The following is an 11,742-nucleotide window of genomic DNA, read 5'->3' as shown; positions in this document are numbered from 1 at the left end:
TCACTAAACAATAACAAGTCCTCCAATTTCCTCCTTCGTCCATTATGAACCAATAATTAAGAATATGGACCATTCCTTCATTTCCATTGAGGATAAGTGAATCCATTACTCCAAAAAGACTCATATTAAACTTAAAGTTTGCACAAGATTAAGATTGGCTATAACATGTTATGACCTCGACATGTGATACATAAGATTGTCATCACGACACGACACAACACGTCATAAAATTTTTAATTTTCCTTAATAGAATAATTTTATTTTTCCATAAACTATAAAGTATCATTTATCACCTTCAATTGCATATAGATTTAATATCCACTAAAAATATTTTAAGACATTAAATTGAGTTATGTTAAAGAACACGTCCTTTTCAAAATTAAAGATTAAGTAAAAACTAATCTTTTACTATTACGAAATCTAAAGTTAAGTGACACTTTCATGAAAAAAGAACTGATATTGATAGTGATGTTTTATGTTTCTTTTTCTTCAGGCTTCATGCATGTTATTGCCTCTTTGTTTTATTTATTAATTTATCAAAACCTCCTTTGTATAAAGAGGTAATCTAATCTTCCATTTATATGATCTCAAAAGCATAAGTAATTAATACAAGCGTCTGTAGCTCAGTGGATAGAGCGTCTGTTTCCTAAGCAGAAGGTCGTAGGTTCGACCCCTACCTGACGCGTACATTAATTTTTTTTTAAGCTCAAATACCCAATTATGAATTATGTATAAGATCATATCTAAATTTGACATTTTTTTTAAAGACTAAAACCTATAGTTGCTTTTAACCCAAGATATTTGTAAGTTACTCAAGATCTACTTGGTCAAAACTCGACTCGAGTGATCTTAGCTCGACTCGAGATGCCCAATTATGTATAAGATCATATCTAAAATTGACATATTTTTTAAAGACTAAAATTTATAGTTGCTTTTAACCCAAAATACTTGTAAGTTACTCGAGATCTACTTGGTCAAAACTCGACTCGAGTGATCTTAGCTCGACTCGAGTGATCTTAGCTCGACTCGAGTGATCTTAGCTCGACTCGAGTGATCTTAGCTCGACTCGAGATGCTAACTTTGATATCATTTTCTTAAGATTGAATACCCAATTATACCTGACGCGTATATCTTTTTTTTTTAAAGTTCGAATACCCAATTATGTATAGAAACATATCTAAATTTGACATATTTTCTAAACTTATAGTTGCTTTTAAGCCGAGACATCTACAAGTTACTCGAAATCTACTCGACTCGAGTGAGCTTCGCTCAACTCGAGATGCTAACAAGTCGAGTTGAGCTAACCTAAACTCGAACTCGACTCATATCGTTTACACTTCTACATACAATGAAAGAACAAATAACCTGCTAACATCCTTTAATAAAAAAAACGTTTTTGCCACTAATCCTCTAAAATCAAGTTGAAAGTATACACATCTCAATATATATACATTTAAATTCAACACAAATACAATATAGAATTACATGTTCATGAACACCTTAACCTAAGACAAAACATCCATCATCCTCAATCAAGATTCTTGAGCCACTACTCTAAAGTGTATATAAATTAACACTGTTTCCTTAATTTCTTAAGAATAGTGTACTTCAACCTAAGAGGAGGTCTCAGAATCATCCACCAAAATGACTTCTTTAACTTGTGAAAAAGAGTTCTGTGAATTTTGTCCGGACTTATTTTGTGCCAAAGCTCTTGTGTTTCTGATCCTCTGCGAAAACCTTCGTTCTACTCCTCGTTCATGTGTGCTTGGTATATTTTCTTCGAGTTCATCACAGAACTTAGCAAAACACTCGGGATCAAACCAGTCAGATGCAAACTGCAGCATGAATGAAAGAAATATAAGACCCTTGTTACGATATGGCAGAGGGGATCTTCAGCTTCATTGTGCGTCTTATCTTATGTCTCATTAAGGTAGATTTTGCCATATCATTCATTAGGGTGCTTTCACTTCACCTGAATTTTGTTAGGCTTAACTGAACTTAATTTTCCAACTCATTTTTTAAGGTGAAGAGAATGTATCCTTGCATTTAATAATGGTATCTATGTTCCTCTAACCCGGGTCCTCTTGTCAAACACCGATGTAAGTCCAAGATTTCAACCAAAATGATATGGTCGAAATGTCCATATTCATATTGGAGTGTTGAGGATCCAACACGGGTACTTGACTTAAATTAAAGAGTGCGAGTAACATAGATAAAATAGCTAAAGTCAGAGTCATGATGTGCAAAAATTAAGAGGAGATGAGATGCAAGATCAAACACAAACTCAGACACAGAAACCAATGTGATAGTTTCCTGAGAGAGAGAAAAGAGATCATACAAAATCCGGTTTGCCTTTAGAAATGCAGAAATTTTCTGGAGCAGCATTCATAAACAGTTTAATGAAATAAAGGACAAATCTGCCGCAGTCGAAGTCGTTTGTCTGCTGAGGAACCTGTAAGGGTTATCAAATTATAAGTAACAAGACTTTCATGAAGTGAAGACAATGAAGTTGGGCATTCACAAACAGTTGAGTTAAGTCATAGTGACATATGCTGATGATGAGCACAAATTGTAATCAAAAAAATCCATGTAAATTGATCTAAAATAAAGAGCAGAGCTCAAATAAGACATCTAAAATCTCATTTGAGATAGAGCATGCTCAAAATCTAATAATTTTATCATATTTAGCTCGAACAAGCTAGAACTCATCTCATTTGCAACCCATGTATGCAAAGTCCAACATGATGCAAGAATCAGAAAAATCAATCAGCCAGAGATTACTGTTGTCTGTTACAAAAGATCGACCAGTTAAATAATAAGTCACTTACATCAAGCACAACAATAACACGCTTGATTTAAAAGGAAACATACAACATACAGCATACAAGTTGAAATTTCAGAGAGAAAATGAACTACAATTATAAGAACGACATACACCACATTTCATGACAGCTCATAGATCATCTACCTTAGGCACCAACAGGGGAATTCGATATATGACATCTTTGCTTTCAGGTCGGCCCTCAGCTTTAAATATATCGAAAACAAACCTACAAAGTAACATTTTATAAATCTATATCAACAGATAATAAATCTTTATCCATATTATCAAATAGCATTTAAAAATGACTAAGACCATACTTTCTCAAATCAGGTCCAATTAACTTTGCGCACATCTCAACAGAATCAAGCAACAAGATGCACCTATTTCTGGTTCTTGAGCGTACAGCCTCACCAAAATGACAAAAAATCACAAGTCTCCAGTGACCCCTACACCAAGGCAGATCAGAATGACATCAAGAACAAAGGATTCGTTCTTTATGTTTTAAATAAAACAAGTTCAGATGAGTTCAGACAATGGTTGATTCAAGTCCAATTCCGAAATAGTTCCAAGTATTTCTTTTTGTGCCAAGAAAAAAAACCCAATGAACAACAAAAGGTTACCTTACAATGTAGTAAAAAGAGTAGATGAGAGAGGGAATATGGCAATACATACCAGCAAACAATAGGAACAAACACATACTTCTTTGAAAAAATTTCCTTCCTTTTCATTTGTTCCAAAGCATGAGTATTTTCGTTCTTGTAAATCATGAAAAACAGGCAATCCAAGTGAGCAAATGCCGCCCTTTTGTCTTCAGAGAAACTCCTCCAAATATTCCTACAGGTTCCAGGAATATGAATTGAGAATCATGAATTAAGTATAGATGATCCTATTGTTCCATAGAGTAGCAAGTATAACTTACTCCAAGTGGTTGTTAAATGTACCATCATCCATCTTTGAGCGCTTCCCAGAGAGATGAATACTTCTGCGTTTTGAACGAGTGCGACATGGTATAAAGCCTGAAAGACACCATGGAGTATGTTGAAGTAAAAGAACACATATAAGTTGATAAAATTATATTGTATTAGGTTAAAATTAGTGTTAAAATCAACTAATGATTTCAACAAGCCAATGATTCTTCACAAGACCAGCACCTCAAAGACTTGGTGGTAGAGTTGGTTTGCTTTGGTAGTCCAACACAATGACACATAGCATTTTCTACAATCCCTTTGTTTCTCAAAAGCCTTAACACTAAATAAAAATGAACGCTTCATGATAAGCTCAACATTTGCATACTACATTTATTCGTCGTCTGTTTTCTCTATCTATCTCTCCTATCATGTGCGCCCCATTTTCCTCTCTACCTAGGCCTCTCCTATATTTTCTTTCTTGTGGCAAGAAAAATGTCAAGGTTATTGTGAAACAGATGATATAGTATCTTTCTTTTTTTTTTCCTTTAGTGAAAACAAATCCAAGAAACCTCCATTCGTAGACAGTATACAATTCTGATCATGCGCATTTATAATATCATAACCCTACAATGAGTTAGAGGAGTAACGTATTCCAAACTGTTATTAACTAATAGCATAGAATTTTGGGAAGAACTCGGGGGAAAATAGGGGTAGTTTTGAAAAGAAAGGTAAGAAATGCAAGTGTTTTAGTCTGTTATAACAGTTACAAATTTCGAGTTCAACAGTGAGTTGTAGCATCCAGCACAGTGTTACCTAATTCGCTATCTATTTCGCCTTCTGAATTCGACAATTCGCCCAAAATGAACCAAAACCGACCATAATTCGCTTTTCTCAATTCGCGATTCCGGGGAATTAGGTAACACTGAATTCCGTATTCCGGCATCCCCAATTTCTTTTAGAAGAATATCAGCTACTTCAAGTAATTTCTGAACGGAAAATAGAAAGTTACCAACTTGATTCTAATTACACTTCTAAATTCTAATTACACTTCTAAATTCATACAACTACTATCACAAGGTAAAATTTTGAAGCAGAAAAATTACCAACTTTGATGTTTAATTGCATCCCCATTACAAAACTCCTAAATTCACTAATCTTTCTAATCCATATAATGCTAAAGTCAAAATCTTTTAGTTTGGAAACAAACACAAAAACCTCAAATGTTAACATTTTTTATCAAATTATTGCTACTTATCAGTTTCAATTTAGCCTCAATTAATGTACATTTTCACCAAATTATACTAATCATTTTACTTTCATACAGTACTTAAATCACAATAACAAAAAAAAATAGCAGGTTAGTAGTACATTACCCAAAAAAGGAAACAACAAATACCCTAAAACAAAATAAAATTGATATTTATAAGTTAAATTCACAAAATAGCATGAAAATGATTGCAATTCAAACTTCTAATTATGCAAACTTGAGCAGAAAATTCGCTGAAACCCAATATTAGATTATTTAGCAGATGTAAATAGCAATTTAAGGATAATTAACAACTAATACCCAAAAAAAAATTCCCATAAAAAACCCAGTTAAATTTGGCATATTTGCAACTAAACTTAAACTTCAAATGCGAAAGAAATTATAGAAAATCAAACCTGAAAAGGGTGTTTCATGATCATCAGTATCATCTTTACTCTTAGTCGAAATTCTATTCTTTCTTTTCCTCATTTCTTGCAAAATGAATTTTTTTTTTCCTGGGTAATTTACTAATATCTCTTCTTCTTTTATTTTTTCTTCACCTTCAAATAGCAGGAAAATTGGAGTGTGGACCGTCACTTTGAGTTTGATTCAATTTAAAATTGTAATTGGTGCATGCATTTATATAATGAAACTCATTTGCTTCCAAGTTCCAATAATAATGGAGTTCATTAAGTGATAGTGTGGGCCAACGACCTTGTCTTGGCAACCAACCGTTTGAGTCTCTTAGGGGACTCAAATAGGGGTAATTTGGTCATTTTATGCGTTGGAAGATTTCACACGCGTGTGGTTGACATTTGCTTGGTACCAATGCTAGGTTATAATGGTACCATTCTCCGAAAATATTGATACCTTGGTACCAGTCCTGATAACAATTTGATACCAATGTCAGGTTATAATGGTACCATTGTGTTTTATTTTGGGTGTTTGAGTCTTTTTTGGACTCAAACCGTTGGTTACCAAGCCTTTCTCGTGGCCCAACCGCCCAAGTATTCAATAAAGTCAAAATGGTTTAGTGAGAAATCGCCTAATTTTAACTTGAAAATAGTATTTGAGTTTGTGTATTGTTCCAGGTAGGTATTGTGTTTTCGAACTTGATATGCATTTTTTTCCATTTCCCCTAAAATGTACTAAGGAAAACTCGACATTCAAAAGATATAATATAATAATGTGAATACTTAAAGCATGATTAAAAGTTGGTGGAGATGGTAATTATGCCATGTATAATAGTAAGAGGTCATGAGTTCAAATCTTGTTGCAAGCTAACGTGGCATGTATATATTGTCATGAACGTCTTTTAATATATTTTTATAGAATAGGCACGGTCTAAGCTCAATATTAAGAGGATAACATGTCATTTTTTAATATAGTGACTTGTTTAATCTATTTAGGAAGAGTTTAATATATTTTGTGACCAGTTTAATCTATTTTGTAATCAGTTTAATCTAGTGTTCAGTAACGAGAATTACAAATTGTTATAGTTTGAGTTAATTTTAGAACCTTATACGAGGATTACAAATAGTTATAGTTTGAATTAATTTTTCTCCTTTACTAACGGGAACTTGTAATATCACTTATCATAAAGCATATCATATTTTGTTGAATCCATTATTAGTCTTTTTCTTTATGTTCCATTCTAAAGGAAAAAATTAAAGAGACAAATTATATTTGTTTAAAATGTATATCTTTGATTACATTTGTCATTGTCATACTTTTTTCATTATCATACTCAACTGATAATAAAAACACATAACTTGCAATAACATCACAAGCGTCTGTAGCTCAGTGGATAGAGCGTCTGTTTCCTAAGCAGAAGGTCGTAGGTTCGACCCCTACCTGACGCGTAATTTTTATAGTTGCCTATGCAATTATGGAGATGCATAAAGAATATGAAATACTAGTAATAATAGTTTTCAGTATATCATCATACAGTTATAAACTAGTGATTTTTTGTGTTAAATATTAATGTGCACCATATAGCTTAAACATCATGAATCATGATGATGTCCTAGAAATATTTATGTACGGTTTATGTTTCTATACTTTGTACATTTTGTAAATTATCAAACATACATAAAGTTTGTTAATAGCAATGTGGTAATATCAATGGTAATCTTTAGAAGAATATTTTTACGTTTTCGTAATTGTTTTTACAATTTTATGTTGTAGTGCGCCCTTCAAGTGTGCTTGTTCTTCCCTTCCTCCTTCTTACCATGGCAAGTATTTGCGAAATAACTCTGATAAGAAGAAAAAAGAAGTCATGAATTAGATTGAATAACTCTCAAATAGCTCAAAAGAAAATCCTTTGACAGTTCATTTTTTAAGGAGTTTCAAATATAATAATCAAGTCTTTGCATTAATTATAGAATTACTCCTTCCGTTTCACAATATAACGCACGCATGATATTCGAGATCGAATTTTGACCGTTAATTACTCTCAATTTATATTGATATAAAATTTTAAAAAATAATATTATTATAGTATTTTTCAAGACGAATCCAACGGTATAATTTTTATAAATTTTACTTATCGTATTTGAGAGATATTTATGGTCAAAGCAAATTTTCGTAAAGCGTGAATGTTTTATATTTTGAAACAGAGGGAGTAGTTGGTAAAACTATGTTTTGGTATATGTGCTGGGCTTTTTGGGCTTGGAAGAAGTTCGATGAGCCAAGTATCGGTAGTACAAATGCTAGCAGCACTCATGGGCTTTGGCTGGTCCTTGTGTTGGGTTTTTTGCGACGTGCCACTGTGCCAGCTTATGGAATATGGATCAGAAAATCTATGGGCTAAAATCAAAACATTACAGGATACATAACCAACATAGGGAAATTTTTATTTCTAACTCTATATTTCAGTTATACATCTAGATCATCATAGCTAGACAACAACTCCAGCACATTCCAACTACCATAGATAGAGCATCTGATCTATCATTACATAAATTAGAGGTACCTCTATATAAATGTATTAACATAATTATATACTTCCTTCGTTTCTTAATAAGTGCAACATAAAGAAAGTGGGGGACTACCAAGGAATGTAGAGAGAGAAAGTTGGGACCACAATAAAGTAGAGTAATTCAAGTGATGAAACAAAAAAGTTGTGGTCCCCTCTTGCTTTTTGGTGGCATATTTGTAATAATATTGAACTTTTTTTACCATTTTGAGCTTGGTTGTACTTATTGTGACTATTAAATAAGGGAAATGTTGCACTTATTAAGAAACGGAGGTAGTATATGATATATCACGACATCTATTGGAAGTACCATAATTTTTCTTTTTATCTGAGATTGATATGTTTGGCAAATTTTACTTTTACTCCCTTTTATCTCTAGATGTGGGCATAATTGTAATTTTTTGAGTTTAAAATTGTAAAATCGAGTGCCTTGAATATGGTGAAGCGTGGAGCAAAATGGCAAGTTTGTGTGCTCTCCCGACCGGGCGGTTTGGCCTGGGTGACCCGGCGAGATGTTCGTTGATTGCTGTTGTTTTTGGTTTACGCGCCCGACCGGGGGAATTTGGCCCAGGCGATCGGGCGAGCGTGATTTTGACGCCGGGAAGCGATTTTCGGGTCGGGTTATAAATAGGCTTTTAACCTAATTCTTTTGTTTGTTGATTGAGTCATTAATCACATCTGTAATCTGAAATTTCTCAAGAGTAATAAAATTTGTCACCCTCTCTGCTCGTGGACGTAACGTAGCCAACACTTCGTTGGTGAATCACGTTAATCTGAGTGTTCTTCATTGATTTCTTTATTCATTATATTTTTTCTCACATCCATTATAACAAATATTAAGTGGTATTTGGTATATAGTTAAAGCTTGCATTTCACAACCTCAAAGTTGTGGGTTCAAACTCTACTATAGGCACTTTGGGGGGAGGAATTCTCTTATCGTTCGCGCCACTTCCAAGGGCTTTGTTTGTTATTTTTCTGGCCCCAAGGGAGTTTACTCAACCCATTTTCCAATCTCTCGCACTGCTCAAGGTCTTGCTTGCGTAGTTGGACAAGTTTAACTTGTGAGAAGTTTTGGTCCAGTAAGACATTTCTCCTTAGCAATTAAAAAAAAATGAAATCTATATCTAATCATGTATTTTTGTCCATACATAGGCAACAATATGGTCATGTATAATTTTATTAGAATACCTTTTTTTTTATCCAAGAGAGGTACAAACACCAAAAAAAAAAAAAAAGAAAACAACCAAACTACAAAAACAAAAAACAAGACTAGGGAGGCATAAAATGGGGAACAACAACACCCCTAACATCCTCATCTAAGATAGAACGAAGACCAATAGGAACAAAAGAAAATATAGAAATAGGGAGGAGTTGAGTGACTCCATGATTGGCAAGCCAATCTGCGGCTCGATTGCCCTCGCGATAGATATGCGAAATTTTAACTTCTCATTCTTCTTGATGGATCAAGTTGATACACCTTTTTTAGCATATGAGAGCATTCATTTCGGCCCCAGTCATTATTTTTTATCATTGTCACACAAGCAAGGTTATCCATCTGAACCATGAGCTTCTTAATCTGCAACTCTTTAGCCAGTTCCAGCTCCTTGGTAAGGGCCACCACTTCAAATTTGAAAGCATGACTATGGCCAATGTTAATTGTTAGAGCCGAAATCATACCTCCACAATGGTCTAGAATGATCACTCCTCCTCCTGCTGGACCAGGGGAGCCTTTGGCAGCACCGTCAGTATTAAGTGCATACCAATCAATAGGAGGATGCTTCTAGTTTACACCCACCTCTTCCTTCCTTCATTCCTTGCAATTTGGTCTGACCGTAGTAGTCGTTTTGTTTTTCAAAGCTCCTACGAGTCTCATTATAATGCACATGGATAAAATCTCCCATATCTTGAGGCACCTCTTAACTTCTTCCAAAAGTAATGCAGTTTCGCCACCTCCATATCCACCAGACAGAAATACAGAAAGGTGTGGCCCATATAGGATACCCCTTGTCATCTTTATGTTGTAGGTTGACATTGATCCAATGTTTTAAAGAGCTTTGGTAAAACTAGGGCTTGTCAGTCGGCCCACCTAAATTTCTCCACACCACTTTAGCAGTCGGGCAATCACGCAAAATGTGTAGAGTTGATTCTTCTTCAACTCCACATATGTAGCAGCGCGAGTTTTCAGTTAACTTTCTTTTGAATCGCATAGAGTTACTCATAATTCTATCATGGCAAGCGACCCATAAGAAGGCTCTAATTCGTTGTTGGACTGGAGGAGTCCAAATCAAATCCCAACATTGTTAAAATACTTTTAAATGTGTATATCATAATATTAAATTTTTTATAATTTTTACTAAAGCACAATTAGAAATATAGTGGCTCGAAGATGCATCTTCTATACACTAAAAAAATCAAATGGAGTGTTTTATGGGCAAGTACGTACTACAAATGCAAATTGTACTATGTATTATTATTATAAATAATAAAGGAACAAACAGAAGCAAAATTATGAGAAGATCCTAAGAGGATATAAAGAGGTCCCTGAAAAAAGGATATAAAGATTAAAGAGGAAGCAATCATGCATATTTATAATAATGTAATTTATATAAAGCGCCGAAAGCTTTCGCAGGCTTATAGAAGTATTGCTTAATCACTCTATTTAATTAATTTTTGCCACAAAAAATTAAGAAAAGAAAGAAGAATATTAATGCGTGCTCGTAGCACTAACACCAATTTTTTTTTAGGGGACACTAGCAAATCTTTTAAGCAACACACTCAAAAAGTACATGATAGATTTGTTGCACCAAATTGTTGCTTTTTTTTAAAAGATCGCCTACTTTTAAATTACAATTAGGCAATAGTAGGTCTAATATCAAAAAGAAAATTAATTCAATAGTGACTAGAGGCATGTTTTATTCGATATAAAAGAGCTAAACTAAATTGAATTGAATAGTGATATGTGAGAGTAGAAGTATTGTCCATAGCTGAACTGAATTGATTTGAATTGAACTGAATTGAACCGAACTGAAATTAATTGAACTGAAAATAAGTTGGGGAGAACATGCCCTAGGTTAATTTCTTTCGATGACTAATTTAATTTATTTAGTGACTAGGTCTACTATTATATTAAAATTAGACCGTCTCTTTTATTAATTTTTGCTCATTAATTTCTCTGCTAATTTTATAGCTCAAAAGTATATTTGATAATTGTCATGGTGGAACTGTAATTGATTTCGAATTTGAACTTTATTTAGCTTCCATTATAATATTATGGCATTGCACCACCTTTAGTAAACATGTTTAATTTAAAGCAATTATTAATATATATACTACACCCTTAATAACAAAATTGTGCTTTGTAGTATAACTTTCATACAAGTTTATAAAGGTGTGAACATAAAGCAATATAATGGTTCTCTTCAAAGTTATGTTTTCCTTTTCCTTCTTTTTGGGTGGTGTTATGCATCAATTCAAAGAATAATTTTGAACTATAATCACTTTATTAAGCTTGAGTTATTGTGTTTGAAAACAAAAAGTACTTCTTCAATTTCAAAATAATTGTCATTATATATGTTTATAGTACAAGTTTTTTTTTCTATATCTTTCTGTCACACAAATTTAACATACATTCTTAAGTGTAACTGTTACACTATAATTTATGGTGTAATAATCTACAAATCACAATTTTTTTTTGTAAAAAAAGTTCAAAAATGACATGAAATAAATGACATAAGATTCATGTCATTATATGTTTTTTTTTTAATCCATATGAGTCACGAAGGCAGTA

General features: G+C 33.2%; 1 protein-coding gene and 2 non-coding genes across 4 annotated transcripts; 2 read left to right on the top strand and 1 right to left on the bottom strand.

Moving 5' to 3' along the window:
• Window positions 1–612: 612 nt before the first annotated feature.
• TRNAR-CCU (transfer RNA arginine (anticodon CCU)) lies at window positions 613–685 on the top strand. The gene has a single exon. It is a non-coding gene; the product is annotated as a tRNA-Arg (tRNA).
• Window positions 686–1,416: 731 nt separating this feature from the next.
• Window positions 1,417–5,648, bottom strand: LOC104891815 (probable ubiquitin-like-specific protease 2A). Of its 2 annotated transcripts, none has more exons than XM_010677570.4 (7): window positions 5,395–5,648; window positions 3,744–3,840; window positions 3,524–3,658; window positions 3,142–3,270; window positions 2,969–3,050; window positions 2,339–2,452; window positions 1,417–1,835 (listed from the first exon to the last, which is right to left on the bottom strand). In XM_010677570.4, exons 1-7 carry the CDS (start codon window positions 5,465–5,467, stop codon window positions 1,614–1,616), a joined length of 852 nt encoding a protein of 283 aa, XP_010675872.1. In that variant the 5' UTR covers window positions 5,468–5,648; the 3' UTR covers window positions 1,417–1,613. The 2 variants fall into 2 exon arrangements, with proteins under 2 accessions (XP_010675872.1, XP_010675871.1); XM_010677569.4 differs by having other exon boundaries at window positions 3,497–3,658; window positions 5,395–5,642.
• A 1,119-nt stretch (window positions 5,649–6,767) lies between these two features.
• TRNAR-CCU (transfer RNA arginine (anticodon CCU)) lies at window positions 6,768–6,840 on the top strand. The gene has a single exon. It is a non-coding gene; the product is annotated as a tRNA-Arg (tRNA).
• The last annotated feature ends 4,902 nt before the right edge of the window (window positions 6,841–11,742 follow it).

The sequence above is a fragment of the Beta vulgaris genome, chromosome 4 (assembly GCF_026745355.1).
Source record: "Beta vulgaris subsp. vulgaris cultivar EL10 chromosome 4, EL10.2, whole genome shotgun sequence".
Taxonomy (NCBI): Eukaryota; Viridiplantae; Streptophyta; class Magnoliopsida; order Caryophyllales; family Amaranthaceae; genus Beta; species Beta vulgaris.
The sequence above is the reverse complement of the archived record's forward strand: the minus strand, read 5'-3'. Positions and strand labels throughout refer to the sequence as shown.